The 17,088-nt window shown below is 40.1% G+C and overlaps 1 protein-coding gene across 4 annotated transcripts in view; it reads left to right on the top strand.

Annotated features, from left to right (window-relative positions):
* The first annotated feature begins 4,323 nt into the window (after positions 1 to 4,323).
* Positions 4,324 to 17,088, top strand: part of PDS5A (PDS5 cohesin associated factor A) — a 77,100-nt gene continuing 64,335 nt past the window's right edge. Inside the window, exons 1-2 of one of the 4 annotated variants that reach the window (XM_064418340.1) lie at positions 4,324 to 4,499; positions 5,293 to 5,463. In XM_064418340.1, the coding sequence (XP_064274410.1) occupies positions 4,473 to 4,499; positions 5,293 to 5,463 (198 nt within the window). In that variant the 5' untranslated portion in view covers positions 4,324 to 4,472. The other 3 variants (XM_064418339.1, XM_064418341.1, XM_064418342.1) reach the window with 3 other exon arrangements.

Consider the following 17,088-nt stretch of genomic DNA (forward strand, 5'->3'; position numbering starts at 1 on the left):
AACCAGAGTAAAAATAACATTTAGACAAATCATGGCTAGGGATCAGTTTTAAAAGAGTTGATCATCCATGTGGTCCTTCCCTTTATTCAGAATTGGTACTACTCAATGAAGACTCAGAGAGCTGTGGGACTCTTCCACAGAAGCACTTTGTGTCTCCATCTGATTATCACATAATACACATAAGTCCTCCTGCCCCCTTTTATTGATTTTATCTTGTCAATGTAGAAAATGGGAGATACACAAGTCCCTGGTTTTCTGACAAAGCTCATTTCCTGGGCTATTCTGAAAGTAATTTCACTGTAAAGACCCCCTGGAATGGAACACCTTTTGGAGATTTTTCATTATAGCAATGCACATTGTCAAGAAACTCACTTCTGACCCAGCTCAATTTACAGCAGATGTAAAATACATCAATAATAAAAATAGGCAGTTAAAACAATTAGGTGGTGTTATCAAAGATATGTTATACTGCAATGAGAGATATTATTTTTTGCAGTTCACAACACAGTATCATGTCTTAATGTCACTGTTTACTTCTTAGTCATTGCCACTATCCGTGTTTACTGTATTAATAAAGACCTGAGGAGAACTACTAAGCAGTTCCTGGAAACATGTGAGCATAGCTTAATTTAATCAACATGAATTAAAGGATTTTCTGTGCTTGAAGTAATCACTCCGTACTCTCTTCTGTTTCACCTGAAAAGTGTTTTGTTCTGAAAACCCTGTGCTGCACTGTTTTCCCTACCAATAAAAATACATTTTTCCTTTCTTGATCCTTTCCTTGAACGTGTCCTATCACAACACAAAGAAAGAAGCACCTTACAAGGCTGCCCCACAGGTGTTTGGCACCCTTTATTTCAGTCTGTTTATGAATAACACTTGCAATCATAGTCTAAACTAAAATCAAAACAAACGAGAGCAGACCAGAGCAAATGCATTCCAATAAAAGCAATGTGAGTGAAGGAAATAAAATTCTGATGCAAACAGTAAAATCTGGGTAAAGACTAAAGGACTCAGTCATATTATTAGACAGAGCTATCCAGTAAAACCCAAGGGATCATGTGAACCTGGCTACAGCTGTACAAGCACAGTCCAAGTCAGATCTCAGCTGCTTGCTGAAATTAGAAGGGTGAAGGTCAAACAAGCAAAAGCAACAAACCAGACACTAGCAGCTGTAATTGTATCTGATAAGAGCAGATTTCAGGACTATTCAGATTAAGGAGTACCACAGGTCAGATTATCTGAAGCATTTACGTTTTTACATTCTGAAAATGCCATGAATATATTCAAGCTAATTGGCAGTTAAGTGTTAATTCATACATCCCTTAATTGGGTGTGATATCAGAACTACATGCTCTGTTTTAGCCCTTTAGAATTTCAAATGGTGCAGAAGTACAAATCCCACTGCTTCTCTTCTGAGAAAAGATAGAACCATTGCCTAATCAGCTCATGATTACAGAATTTGCACCTACTCCTCTCAGCCACTTTGCTGATATGATTTGTTCAAGACACTCAAAACACTACATATCTGGCTAACATACTGCTGACTAATCACCCATTACCCATAAAAGCAGGAATCTTGTGTGAACTCCTTGATAGTCAACCTTCCACTGATGCCTTTCAAGACTTTCTGTGTTATTCTAACTTGACTATTTGTCTGAAATCTGCAAGAAGACAAAGCGGTCTTGGTCCACAACCAAGAGGACTTCAGTGTGGGGATTCACAAAGAACTTGTGTAAAATGAAACAGAATTTTAACTGAATGAGCAACCTTGCCTGGCACTCTCAAGTCAAGTCTTTGAATTGCCTTGTTTAATTATGTGCTACCTTCAATGTACACATTCCTTACAATGCAAGACTTTATCTTATTCTTTGGTGAAAAATAAAAGTGATTAGAAGTGCATACTAGAGGCTTTGCACTGTGTTTGTCCTCAACTTAGACTAAAACCAAATTGTGGGAGAGTAGCCCTTGACCATTTATGTTCTTAGTCCTGCTTCACAACCCATTGTATAAACAATTCTAAGCAAAGATGGTGTCAGTTTGTGAAAAAAAATCTTGTAACTAGATTACAACAATAAGTTATGATATTGTAGATCACACTAATGATATACATAAAGCAGGGCTTTTCAATAACAAAATAAAGAATATTTGAAAACAAGTACTAAAATTCATGAAGTTCAGAGACTTAGGTGAAATTTCTGGAATGCCTGTAGTACTTCAATTCTATCCAAAATGAAGTCTGCCTAACATCTTTCTAGCTCTGTGTTTGGTTTATGAAAAAAACCTTAGCAACAGACTCTTTAAATTTGTTTCTTGCATTTTTTAACTGACTTAGATTCTGTCTTTTTCTATTTAAATTGAAACGAGCACATAACGGTTTTTGATATATACTTTATTTAGTTACAGAGTAATCTTCTAGGATTTGTTTCTAATTTATTGTGCTAAAAGAAGTGCATTAAAAATAATGAATCTACACCAAATGGTTTATATTAGTAATTTGACTGGAGAAGGAAATACCTTATGTAACAAATTTAAGAAGACCCAAATATGTTCAATTTAAGTAACTTCTGACAGTACATCTTATTCAATTGACAACAAATTAAAGTTGATAGCTAGTCTGAGTACTTCAACGTTAAGGGAAATCTAAATGGCCCCTTTAGTTTAGATTCAGAAAAAAAAAGACTACATGCTTTGAATTGGCTTTTATTTACTAAAATCAGTACAACCTTAGGTCACCTCTCTATTGTGAATGCCCAAATCCATCGATCCTTACACTTGGAGAGAATAATTTCATCTAAGTCTGGATTCACAGCCAGATTTAAATGACTGGTCTGATGGCACCCTTCTAAATTTCAAAATCTGTCTGAGATCCTCCAAGTGTTCATTGCAACTCTCAGTCAACTTTCACTATAACCCTTGTAAGCTGCTTTCATAGAGACTGTGGACATTCAAGGCTTTAACTCCCCTAGGACGACACTGCAGGGAGACAAGGAACACAAGTGTAGGAGAGCAATTTCCTACCCACATGCTATTACACACAAAATTCCAAAAAGCTTCTCAGTCTTTGTACATTTTCCACCCGCACCTTGTAAAGCTAGAATTCAGCATACTTCACCATAATCTTACTTACTTACCCCTATCCCATCCCCTCATCCTCCTGCATCTTTCCTTCACCACTGCCGGGCCATGCTAGCCACCACCCTGCTGTGCCTAGCTAGGCTCCTGTCGTACCTGTGCAACCCCCACCGAGAAACATCCCTCCATGGAGACTGGTCCTGACCTCCTACCTTCAATTTGCTCTAAAGAAAATTCATTAGAGATTTCCAAAATAAAGAAAAAGAATACTTTTAGCTGGCTTGAATAACAAAAATAACCAGCTGAAGACCCGAAATTAGTCTTGATCAGTTAGAAGTCATCTTTCAGCTGTCACACACCTCTGAGCAGCACAAGCATCTAGAAAACATTTCATAGCCACCTACGCTTCAGACAGGGTACATACTGCAGATTCAAAACAGACAGATATATCCCACTTTGCTACTGACTTTCCAGACATACCCCATCCCTTGGCAATATGAATATTAAATTACAAAGACATTTTGCACGGAAGGATTTCCTGAGTTGGCTGGCGAGAGCTCCTTTGGTCTGCATATTCAAGTTTCTCCTTAAGATGTATAACCAAAGTGCGGATACTGCCCTTTCCCCTCATCTGCCTGACGAAGGACCGCTCACTCTCGCCTGCCGCCGCACTCCGCGGTGCCACCCCGCACACCGTTTCCGCACCCTGTCTTCTCTATCGCACACCAGGCCCAGATGCCTGAGGGACCGGCCAGACGAGCCCGCGCAGCCATGAGCGGCCCGGGCTCCCTAAGGAAGCGGCAAAGTAACTCTCGCCTTCCCGCCCTGCAGCCAGGAACCCGCAGGCTCGCTCGCTGACACTGCCGGCAGCCGGGCATCGCCGCTCGGCGCCAGCCGTGCCCTCGCCGCCCCGGAGGAGCCTGCCCGGCCCGGCCGCTCCGGGGGTTTCGGCGCCAAGCTGAGGCAGCGCCGCGCCGCCGCCGCCCGGCACTGCCCACCGTGCGCGGGCTCCGCGCGGTGCCGGACTCACTGGGCGGCCTCGCCCTCCGCCCGGGGCGGGGGCTGGGGGCTCCTGGCGGGGCGTCGCCGTCGGCCGCGGGCGGGCAGGGGAAGGGGAAGGGGCGGGGGCGGCGCGGAGGCTCCTCCCGGGCTGCGCTTCCCTGGGCGGGCGGAGAGCGGCGCTGGGTCCCCGCGGCGCACGCTCCGCCCGAGCCTCCCCCTCTCCCGGCCGCCGCCGCCGCCGCTGCTGCCGCCACCGAGCCGCTCCCCCTCCCCCAGCCAGCGCTCCCGAGCAGGAGCTGCCGCGCCGCGGAGCAGGAGGCGGCGGGAGCGCCCAGGGCAGCGGCCGGCGGGGTGGCGGCGGAGCGGCGAGCACCACCCGGCACGGAGGCTGCTCAATGCTGCACCTTCCGGAGCTGCATGAGGTAAAGGCGGCTCCGGGTCCCGCTTCCCCCCGTGCTCGCTCCCCGCTCCCCACGGCCGCGGGGGTGTGTGCGCGGAGCCGGGGCTGCGGGGGGCTCTTTGTGGGCCCGGCCGAATGCGGGGCGGCGGGGCGGGTGGGGGGGGTGCGGGGCGAGGGCTGAGGGGACATGAAGTTGCGGGAACAAATGGAAAGTGGCGAGTGGCCGGGCCCCTTCCCCGGGGGGGCTCCTGGAGGCGCGGGAGGGCGGCCGGGGGGCTCTGAGGGAATGGGGGGGTCGCGGGGGGGTTTTGTTTGCGCTCGCCGCCGCCTCCCTCCCTTCCTCCCTCCCTCCCTCCCCCTCTCCTGTTGGCTTCTCTGCCTCCCGATAGTTTTGAGGCCTAACTGTTTAGGCCTCGTCTCCCGGCTCCGGGGCCGGTGTGCCGGCTCTGAACCACCCCCTGGGGCCGGAACGGCGTCCCCCGCCCACCCCTCGGGCCGTAAGGGGCCCTCGGCCGCGGGGTGTCCCTCGATTGGGCCCCAAATTTCATTGTAAAACCGTCGGCTGCGAACTAACAGTGTTGGGCTGGAGCAGCCCCGCAATGAAAGGAGGCGCCGGAGGGGAGCGGAGAGGCCCGAGTCGCGGGGAGCGGCGGCGGGCCGGGCCTCGCTCCCGCCGGGATGCGGCGGGGGCAGCGCTGGGGGGCGCGGCCCGCGGGGCGATAGCCGGGGCCTTCAGCGAATTGAGGGTGAGGAATGGAAAAAGAGGGTTAGAAAGTCGTTTCTATTCTGCTGAACTTTTGTTTTCTGACCGATAGAGGCCGGTAGAGGACTGTGGAGAAGGAAAGTTTATAACCAGCAGCGCCAGGATGGACTTCCCTGCTACCCAACCAAAACCTGCTGCCGACGGTAAAATCATCTACTATCCTCCTGGAGTGAAGGAGATTACGGACAAAATTACCAACGATGAGGTGGTTAAACGGTTAAAGGTGAGCAATTCTGACCACCACCCCCCTCCCTGCAACTTTTACTTGTTAAGGTAAACATTTTATCGCTGGAATGGAGAACGGCCAGAGTTTTGTTGTCCTTCCTGCCTGCAGACCTTTAAGGGAATATGACTTCATTGTTTTTCCTTGAAAGTGGAGGATCCATTTTTTGTAATTCATTACAGTTCTCTTGTGAGTTCTCTCAGTGCTGGAGTTGGTACATTAACTGCTAATTTGTACGTGAACCATATCCATAGTTTAGAGGAGAGGTCTGAAGTGGAATCATAAGTAATAATTACAGGATATGCTAGCAAAATTTTTTGGCAAGCTAGGTGGTGGTTTGGGTTCCGGCATTTGAAGAAAGTATAGTTGAGCAGAGGAAACAAGTAGGCCTACGTAAAGAGTATTTTTGATTGAAAAGATCAGTGTTTGGAAAAAACAAAGCTTAATTTTTGGTGTTTATGGATGGAATTTTGAAGTAGTTTCAGATGTAAAACCTGCCTCAGATTTTTTAACTTAGTGTAATACATACTGGTTTTTTCCTGTTTATTATAATTGACAAAATTGCTACATTTTCTTTAGGAAAAGGGATTGTTAGAAAAGATCTTCTCTGCTTATTTGACAGCATCCTGGGGGAGTGCGAGTCTTGCCTCTTTTTTATTTTATTAATCCCTTCTTCCACTGGAAAAAAAAAATTAAATGCTACTGTGATACAGTAGGATTATTTCTTAAATCCTTGCTGAAAATAGAGAATTAGGTTGAGCATTGATCAAATATTGACACAGCTCGTTTGTTAACACCATGGTCTTTGGACCAAAGGTTTTTGGAACCTAGGATTTGGTCCTGTGCCCAGGGTGGAGTAATAATTTTTAGAGATGGGAAATATTCTATCATCTGATGATCTGTTTCCTATGACAGCAGTGACTTCACAAAGACTGAAAAGTAGAAATCATTGTCTGGGCTGGTCAGTTAGTACATTGAAAAGTTCTCTTAGCTATAAATGTGAGGAGAACATAGGCTTTGTGCTTTGTTTTTCAAGCAGCAAGGCACCTGTCAGTGGTTTTTTTTGAAAATGAGCCTTGTTGTCCATTTACAGTTTTGAAAATTACTGAATGGACAGGTTTGGCCTAGTATTTTCAAAACTGCAGTGGAATATTGCCAGTTACAGGAGAGGATGCTGGAGTTGTGACTGTTGAGACAGATAGCTGGGATTAAAGTCTGTGGAATGTAGAGGAATGCAGTTTTGAGCTGATCCTTGAAACAGGTATTTTATTTTGTCCAAGTTGGTGGACCTGCAATGGGGAGCTATGTCTTTCCTATATAATAGGAATAATGGAACTTCAAAATCATGTATACATTTCTTACTGCATTCACGTGTGTGTGTGTATTAGACATAATTTCCAGGCTAAGAGCAGACTTTTTTCCTGTTGCGTTGTAATTGTAATACAATTGTAATGAATTATCATTACAGAATTCAGACAGCCAAAAAATTTAAGAGTAACTTCAAATGGAAACAAACTTTGCTACTGCACCTACCAACATTATTTTTCTGTCTGAAACAACAGATAAAGAATTTTCTTACTGCATTGGCACTGTGTAATCTGAGTTAGAATAATTTTTTTTGTCAGGTATGGGCTTTACTGAAGCATCAAGAAAATGGGAAGTACTGTACATTCTAGAACTAAACCAACAAGTATATTTTTCTGTATGCATTTGTATAATGTGTATGTTCTTTATGAAGTCTGAGCTTCTTTATATCAATTTACAAAAGCAAATTAATTTTGGTATGTGGAATATTATGATGATGCTGTGCTTGGGATAGAAATGCTTGAAAAAGTTTGGTTAAATTTCTTCAAGTTTTCTTCAAAAGATAACTTTCCAGAACTTTAAATGTGACTTAATGATAAAAGCCAACTTTAACAGAATGTACCAACTCAGGCATGAATCAGTTCTTGAGACTGTAGATTTTTTGTCTTCTTGGCCATGCGTCAGCCAAAGATGCTCTTACAGAAGGTGTTTCTTACAGAAAATGTGCAACTTAAGAGTTTTGGCCACCAGGATGTGAATCAGTTCCTGCAAATTTTTGTTCTTTTAGCTTGTTGAAGTCATGGTCAACTTAACTGGTTACAAATTTGTGTCCTTATTAGCAAGTTTTCTGGTATCGCATCTGTATTTTTGTGTCCAGACCTCCTCTTCTAATGAAAGCTTTTCTTATTATTGGAACTTGAGACGTTCTGGGCACCTGTCCCAGAGTGCCTGAGCAGCAGCTTTTGTGCCAAGGACTTTAAAAAGAATGTTTTTATATCCATTCCCTCCTTCTGCTTGGAGTTGTGGGTAATAAAATGTAGGCCAGATACTTTCAAAGTGTTTTGACATGTCAGTATGATAACATTATCATTGTCCTGAAAATGAAAACATTGAGAATTTTAAAATGAACTTGCATCTCTTGAGGGATGTAGAAAGGAAATGCCTCAGGATTGCATATGTATGGCAGATGAAACACAAGTTCAGGTGCTTAATGGAGTCAAAGGTAGTTTCTGAAGTGTTAGATTACATTGATGGTTTGGTGCCTTCATAGAGTGGGACAGTATGTGATGTATAGTTTGCGCTGTTGGGGAAGTGATTTTAACTGCTGTGCTGTGGCTGGAGTCAAGTGTCCATTCAGTAGATCCAATTAAGTTTAATCAAACTAGGCAGCTAGCACGTAGCAGAGTGTTGAGGTTTACTGTACTTTTGAGTACAAAATAATTTTTTTTAGGTCAGTCTTTACAGGGCAGATGTTCAAGTTATATAGGGATTGATTTTAGAGCTGCAAGTCAGATGCCTGACAGTTTGGGTAAGGCTTATGAAGAGGGATGGTAACTTTGACATAACCAAGTGATAGAAGGGGAAGGCAAACAATTTTAAGGCACCCAAGAAGCCCTCCTTCAGTTCCAAGATCAAACCAGAACCTAAATAAAACTTGAGAGCAATTGTGTTAGCAATATTACATTTCTTTCCATAAGATAGTTGGGGGTTGAAAGAAGACTTAGAATCTTGGCATCTGCTTTGCTGCAGAGCTTCTTTATGGCTATTGACTTTTTTTCAAAATTGACTGTATTTTACTGCTGTGTTAAACTGCAGACTTGCATATTGTTGTCAGTAAACTGTTAAATCTCAGATATAACTTAGATCACAAGAGAATAATAAAATGTCAATGATATAAAACATTTTTAGTCATTATGAGTAAGATTAAGATGAAGTAGTGTACTTAATTGTCAGATACATTACAAATAACCCCATCAATCCAAAATGCATAGAGACTGATTTTCTCAGTGACTGACATAAACAGCCCTTGTAGGCAAAGCCAGAACTGCCACCAGAATATGTGGGGCTCTCAAGTGCTTGTCCCAGCCTCTGTTCTGTACCTTCTTTACAAGCATTTGGTTTTGCTGCACACCAACATGGAAGGGTTGACTGGGTTAAAACTTAGCAGGGCAAAAGACTCAAACCAACCAACAACAGAACACTCACCCCTCTCCAACTAAGTTAATTTTAACCTGAACCCTTTTCTCATGTAATTTATCAGGAAAACTCACAAATACTTGGGCTGGCACAGGGCAAAACCAACTTCTTTTTGTGGCAGTCCTACCTTAGAGTATTGAAGGAGCCTCGGAGTTGATTTGAACGTGAAAATGAGCAAATGTTTTCTTTTGAGATAGGGATGGGGACGTTTGCATTGTTTCTGGAAAACCATCATGCCTGCTAGAGTTTTTAATGTAAAAGAAAGGATGCATGATGGTGGGTTCAGATAAAGCTTTGTACTAAAAACAGTCTGGTAAAGAGTAAGACAAGTCTGTAGACAAAAAGAAAATACTTACAGTGCAGCAGTTTCTTTTACCTTGAGATATCAGTGTAAACACAAATTCATGAAATTTGTAAAATGCACATTTAATCAGGCACTAAATATACACAAGTTAAAAAATGTTTCTGAAACTTTTCAAAGGAAAAGAAGTGATAAAGTTATTTCAGCATGGAAATTTTAAACACAGGTTAAAGGCAGTGTTTAAATATGTTTCTGTGGAATTAAGTTTTATAGGTTAGAATTTAGTGAGGCAGATACAGTTCTTTATCATGGCTGGGTTAGGATCCTGGTTTTTGGTTTGTAGGGGTTTGGATTTTTTTGGGGAATGATTGTCCTTTTGTTTTTCAATCAGCCCAGTAGTCTTGTTCTTTTTTCCATGGTGACAGGCAAGGCGTTTGCTGTGAAAGTTGCATTTGATTTCAATGCCCCCCACAGCCTTTCATCTTCTCTACAATTCTCCTCCTGCCATGCCTATCCCATGGCCCAGCTTGTGATCTTCTAGGGAAGTTAGCACTCCAGGTGTGCCTTGCAGTCTTCCCTATCTTGTCCCTTGGCATTTCTTAGTTATTATATGTGTTTGTGTGAGAGTGAAGCAAACACCCTCCCTGTCCTTTCTGTTGTCTTTCTGCGTGTCCCTCTGGTTATCAGGTGTTGGCCCCTTTGGCCTGTTGTGTTTCCGTACCACTAGAAATAGGTAATGCTAACAATTTGTCATATCCTGCACAGGTAGTTTTAGGCATCTGTTACATCTGTTAAAATTGAGAAAGCTTGCTTGATGCTGCTCAGATGTTTTGGAAAAGTCTGTAGTTACGTGAGAGGAAAAAAGTTACTCTTAACTAAACCTGATATTTCTGCGTAAGTTAATGGCTGCTCTCTGAGGTTGTGTAGTTAGATGGACCTTTGATCTGACCTGGATTTTACCTAGGTAGTTATATTAAACTATACTAAAAAATACAAATTGAAATATCATCTGGTTGAAGATGATCTGTTGTGTCACCCACAAGAATTTTGTATGTTTGAGAGGAAAAGGTATATACATAGTAAGTGGGCTGGATAGTATGTTAACTAATAAATGTTCTTTGCTGGCAAGTCTTGGATGACATGGGTGACTTGCATGTATTTACATGCTTGTGTTTAAGAATTATGAATAATTTTGTAGAGGTCATATGGCCAGGTTACAGAAATGATCCACAGTTAATTATTCTAATAATTTTAAACTTTCATTAATTGTATTTAACTGCAGACTGCAGTTGCGATGTTCTTGAGCTATTGCTGGCCACATAAGCCTAAAGCCAAATTTTTAATTTGATTTTGCTCATAGTTTAATCTTTTTAATTAGTTTGAGTCTTGTAACAATCAAGTTTTTCATTAACTAGGACAGGCCACTAGTCAGAGAAGAAGAAATTGTGTTCTGATTTTTTTTTCCAAATGGCATATTAACCAATTGCTTTGTAAATGTCCCAGTTTTGTCGGTCCTTAGAGGAACAGACCATGTGGGCTTACCAAGTTCACCCAGATGTTACTGAATTTCAAACTGATTGATGATGACACCCTTTGTTTTTGTATCTGATAATTTTCTTTTGTTGCAAGTGCGTCAGTAATTAATGGCAATTTCACATGTACAATATTATTCTAATGGTTTCCCAGCAACACTAAGATAAATGTGAAAGGGAAAAAAGCCCCTATTTGAAAGGGGGGGAACCCCAAAGGTAGCTGAATTAGAAATGATAACTTCTGATGTCTGACCGCTGAAATGGACAGACTAGTTCAGAAGTCTTTATGCCCTTATTTATTCTACTATAAACTTCAGAGGATTTTTAATCTTAATCTTATGCTAATGCTTGAGGTTTGTGAGGCATGGTGTTAATCACAGTTAAATAAACTGAAGAGTTACTGAAAAGGAAAAAACCAAACCCTAATACCAGAAAGACAAGCTGGCTTCATATGTCTAATTTGGTATTTCTAAATTGTGACTTCTGAAGTGAAGTGCATTCTGTTGCACTTTATATGTTCAGACTGAAAGTTTCTTTGATTTCAGCTACATTTCTGAGTGCCCAGAGCTTCTGTAAATCAGCCTTATCTCTCCTAAAAAACCCAGAAAATGACTAATGTTTTCTGGGAAAACTGTGTTACAGGCTGTTTTACAGGCATTATATAGAAACTTTGTAATAGGTGGGAGGCTGGCATGTAAATCTTCAGACATTACCATTTCAAAATGTAGTACAGAATATTAATTTTTTTCAAGTATTTTCCTTCATTTACAGTATTCATATTTGATAAATAAGAAAGGTGGTCTTTGAGCAATATTTCTCTACCAAATAACCTTGATTAACTCCAGAACAAGTTTTTAAATGTGAGTGGAGCCAAGTAATGGCTTCAGGATTTTGATTGTAGTGTTTCCTTTTGTATGTGTGTAATCACTTAACAAGTACTATATTAACATTAGTGTTACAAAGACTGACTAGAAGTTTGAGAAGTAGAGGATTATTTACCTTGGAAAAGAGATGATTAAGAGTTGTTGTGATAATAATAAATTACACATTTCTGAGTTTGTCCCCCTCTTCTAAAATTAAAAGAAACTATTGAATGCTAAATATTACTTAGGGGCATACTGGAAGCCTGTGGCAGACCAGAGCTCTACTGATGTTGTCTTCAGTGTAAGTGACATGATTTAGTCATGTAAATCACTTTAGGTGGATATGCAAGTCAGTATGTATTTTTATGGTACAATTTGGGAGACTTTTTGTGAATTGAAATGTTTTAAATAAAGTTTGGATAAAAAATCTGTGACATACTGCATTCGTATGAGGAGTTTGTATGCCTAAGTTTGCAAAACAGCAGGAGCTTTAGCTGTGGTCAGAGACTCATAAAGGAAGTGTTATTCTCTGACCAGTGATATGAAGTGAAAGAAAAACTGTCCCTGGGCTTGCAGACAGGAATATGGAGATGATTGATAGAAAGGGAAATCAGACATATATATGTGGTTACTTGTCTACCTTGTCTACTTGAATCAGTTCATACTATTTTGTCTGCTTAATGTCAATGTGACATATGATAAAGAAAAACAACAGACAACATAATTAGCAGATCTTCGGTTCACAGTATATACTATAGCAGTTCAGCCCATTTGGTAGTTAAAGAAACCAAACTTTTCTGTAGTCCCCAGTCTGTGTTAAACATTGTTTGTATCTGAGGGATTTTTTCCCAGACTGCAATATCTTGTAAATCACCATTGTTACCTAGAAATGTAAAACACATGCTTATTATTGGTGTTACTCAAAGCAATGGGTGCTTTGCTGGCTTTGCAGCTGCAGTAAACTAGTGAGCTGTATTCCCACTGCTGTGCTGACATCAGAATTTGGCTCTTCTAAAGATCTCTTAAGCATGATGAAATACTACTAAGGAGAAACAAAGATAAAATTTGCACAATGTCGTTGCTGCTCAGGATTGAAGATTGAAAACTTTCTGGTACCTGGTTAGCAGGGGGATATTCTAAACATACATTTTACTTGTGTGAGACCGAAGGTACATACTTAGCTGATGGAGGTGTCAGAGCTTCAGTGTTGGGATCAGTTTTGCAGTGGGGGGGAAAAATCCTTTCAAATTTACTGTGAAGGCTGATCAGGTTTTTAATGTCTTCCTCTTAAGTGAGTTGCTGTTTCTTTCTAGTTGTTCAGTTATATTACCTAATCTTAATAGTACTCTATTGTCTTCCATGAGTACAACCTGTCACGTTTTGCTGGAATACAGTTTGGTAGTTATTAGCATTTTAGGCCTTGTGTCTTCAGTTTCAAGTCTGACATCTCTCTCCATGAGATTTATCAAAACTTTCCAAACTATTGAAACAGAGAAAAGGTTTTCTACTGGCAAAATACATTCATAAGCATTAAAGAGAATGTCTTTTCTATTTACCAGTAATTTTTGAACAGATATTGAAGATGAAAGAGAAGGAGGAAGAACACTTTCTAAAAAGGATTTTGGAGTAGTCTTATATTTCTGGAGTTTGCCCACACACTATTCTTTGGTGTCTACAGCACCTGAAAAATGCACATGCTTAAAAATAAAGTACCTAGATTAGTAGTTAGTAGTATTAGAATTTGCTTGCAGTCATTAAAGAATTTCTCTTCCTCTGCAGTTGTTGTTGCTTTCTTATAGCTCTCTGTGGAAATAGCCTGATTTACCTTGAGAAGATAGCTTATTATCTGCAGTTTTACAATATTAACTTACTGATCTTAAAACTGTTTTTTATCTGTGCATCTAGTGTGAAAGCCCATTGAAAGACCAGCTCTAAACTTGTGCTTATTATGGAAATCTTATTACTGTTGTTTTAAGTACCCAAAAATCAGTCTCTCAAAAACTGGAGGTAAACATTTGTGTGTCTCAGTTTACTTTGTATATGTGATAGAGCTTTGCCTGGGAAAATGTTTTTACCTCCCTTTTCTAATGAAATAAGTCTAATTTCTTAGTTACTGATCTTCCCTGAAGTTACATTAGTTCAAAACTTGCTGGCAGTTGGACAGAGGTTTCAGAGATGGAACACTTGTCTAATTGCTGCTGAACAGAATGGAGACATCCAAATTCTGTTTACACGAAGAAACAAGGACCAGCACTGCTAAACATTTCAAAAGGCAGCAGCCCATGTGTTAGCTGGAATAAATTAAACTAATTATTTCATGGGCGTTTCAAATGTTTTAGGGGATCTGCTGCACCCTCTCCAGCTTTCTGGACAGGGCTCCAAAGGAAAGTGGGCAGGTAATGCAGGAGGATGAGAGCAAGGCAAGGGATGCAGCAGCTCTCTGAGAGGAGAGTGGTGGGGAAGAGGTCTATTGGAAACCAGCCAGTGGCAATTTTTCTGCCTGTGATAAAATCAGTTTCAAATAGCAGCAGTACAGGAGATAAACAAGGAAAATAAAGCACAAAAACTTTTTAATACTCTCTTACCCCCAAACTGGTGGTGGGTGGTTCATGGTCTTCAAAACTATTACTAGTTTTTAAACTTAAAAGTGGTTGTTTCTAACAGCTGAGTATGAGATTGTACTCTGTGATCAGCTTGATGAAAATTGCTTATACAATATGGTATTACTGAAAGGATAAAGCAGTAATAAAAAAAGCTAATCTGAAAACCTAACAAAACCCAAATCACTCAAAAGTAATTTAAAATCTTAAAAGCCAATCACTAAGTTCTTTAATTGATGTTTTGTGTAGTGTTTTTTTTATGTAATTACTTTTTTTTGGGTTTTCTGGCTTCTTAGAATCAGGGTTGTGGTACAAGTGCTGAAGGAGAATCTGTGCAATGAAACTATTGTTAAACTTAGGAAGTGCTTAATGCAAAGAAGTTTTGCAATATGAATGTTACAAATTTTGCCAATAGTGATGTGGATATGAAAAGAAATTGGTTATAATTTGTTCCTTGAAAAAAAATAAGCTAATTGACTTCTGTTACAAGTTCAGTGTAAGGAACATATGGTTACATATTTCACCTTGAATTTTTTATTCTGTCTTTTGGTCCATAGGGTAGTCAAAGAATAGTAAATCATGTTATTTTAATATAATTTTGTGGTTTAAGTGTGCTTTTTTTTCTGGTACCATTTGAAAATACGTGCATGTACTTAATTATCCAAACTCATTACTGAAGTTTAATCAAACTGTTCATAATTTAGTGGGGAATTCCTTGAAAGTAAATTCTGCAGAATATAAAAATTGTTCTTGTGATTTAAGAGAGTAAAACCTGATACTCACTTTACTCTGACTGCAGTGCTTTTCTCAGGGCCTTATTCTTGTCAGTCATAAAAGCAAAAAATTTTCTTTTAGAAACTTTGTGAAGAGAAATAATTCAGAAATGTTGCTGCTTTGTTTGCACAATGGCAGCATGTATTGTGGAGTACGTGAAAGGAAGTTTAATTCTTAAGCTGTTGCAGTAAAAATAAAGCAGGTAAACTCAGGACTTTGTTGTGATGGTTGAAAACAACTCAGTGATCTGTGAGAGCTGGAAAAAGTGGCCCTATATGTGTGGGTTTTAGCAGGTGTTTATTTCTCATCAATGAGGTGCTGCAGCGTTAACACTCATTCACCTAGAAGGCAAATGAAGAAGCAAGGCAGTTTTAAAGCTTTTTTCCTTGAAAATGCATGTTTATTTAAATGCCTAATTCAATCATCCTTTATAAATGTAGTTGGCATTTGCCATTACTCCTGAAAAATTCTAATCCATCTCAAAGCTCCTTCCTCTGCTATTACCAGTAGAAAATCAGTGGCAAGAAGTGCTATTTCTGCTCATGTGAAGTCACTGAATGAAGGTCTAGTAGGTCTTTGTGACCTGTTAGTAATATTTTTTTCTTAGAAAATGTATGTAGAATATGAAAGTAGGCATGACTGTAGCTGATGGGAAATTGGGAAATCTGGAAATAAGACTTCAGCTTTGTTCCTTTTGAAACTGGTAGTCTAGACTGCTGTAAAACCATGAGAATTTTGCTTTAGGAAATGGAAAGTTCACCAAGTACAAAAACTATATCTTTGTAGAATATATACACATTAATAGAACTGGAAGTAGGTCAGTAGAAAACTTAATAAGCCATTTAAGAAATCACTTTGAAATGGGAGTAAAAACCAAGTTAGTGTCTGTGTTTCTGAATCTCAGCTGGGAAAGCGGGGGTAGTGTGTAATGTTTTCCAAAGTTACAGTCTTTCAGCCCTAGCCCATGTTTCCCTTTAAAGGTTAAATCACCTTCAATCAGATTACAGATTAAAAAGATGCCATTTAATTTTGTTTCACTTTGACATTTTTAGATACTGTTCTTAGTTTAGGTTCTTGTGCAAATTGGAGCATTCTGGTCTGAGTTAGATATGCTGGGTAGATTAAAGAATACTCATCCTAGAATTGGAGCTCTGTGTGTCACTCCATGTTTGATGCTAAAACTGGTTTCTGATACCTGTGTATGTCTGTGAGGATGGAGTTCACCATGAGATTTTTATCTAGCAGTAGAGCTGGTTTGAGAAACGCCTTGAGGGATTCTATCTCACAGGTTCTGCCTCCTGATAATTCATACTGTGGAGCTGTGCCCTAATTCACACTGTCTTGAGACTCCTCAGAGTTACTCCAACTTCAGTCTGTATGAGGGCTGTCATGCATTTGTTTCTGTACAGAATCTGAATTGATGTTTCTCAACACTTCTTTGAAAGCCTGGCATCATGCAGCGTCCCCAGAAAATTAGTTTTAAAACTAACCTCAATTTTATAAATAAGGACAGTATTAGTTGTTGGTGTTTTTAGAAGATTCATTGAGAGTTTTCCCACAATTTTTCATCATCTTTGTCAATATTCTGCTCAAAAACAAAGTTGTGGGCAAAAATAATTTTATCAGGAATGTAACAACATGGAGGAGTAAGTAATGACAGGTTGGTTTTGTGGAGTATTGCAAGTCATTTCAGTGATCTGAGCTAATCTGCATAGTGGGTATACTAACATAGTCTAAATCAATTGAGTTTCTCTTAAAAACAAATAAATAATTTTAAAAGGCTAGTTCGCTTTATAGACTGCCAGAATTGTGTTCTGGAAGCTTGTCATCCTGGCACTGTTGTATATGAGTACTTTTGAGTACTTTTAGTGTGATGCTGCTACTGAAGAAACAGTTGCTCATTTTCACTGTTGCTGCCACTGCTGTTCAGGAAGAATAATGGTTCAAAGTAATTTTCCTTTATTTGAGTCACCACCACTCCTAAAGTCATAGAAACAAATCAAGTTTGTGAAAAGTGAGAGGAGAAAAAGTAGAAAATAGAGGCACATAGTGAC

This window comes from Passer domesticus, chromosome 4 (assembly GCF_036417665.1).
Source record: "Passer domesticus isolate bPasDom1 chromosome 4, bPasDom1.hap1, whole genome shotgun sequence".
In the NCBI taxonomy this organism is placed as follows: domain Eukaryota; kingdom Metazoa; phylum Chordata; class Aves; order Passeriformes; family Passeridae; genus Passer; species Passer domesticus.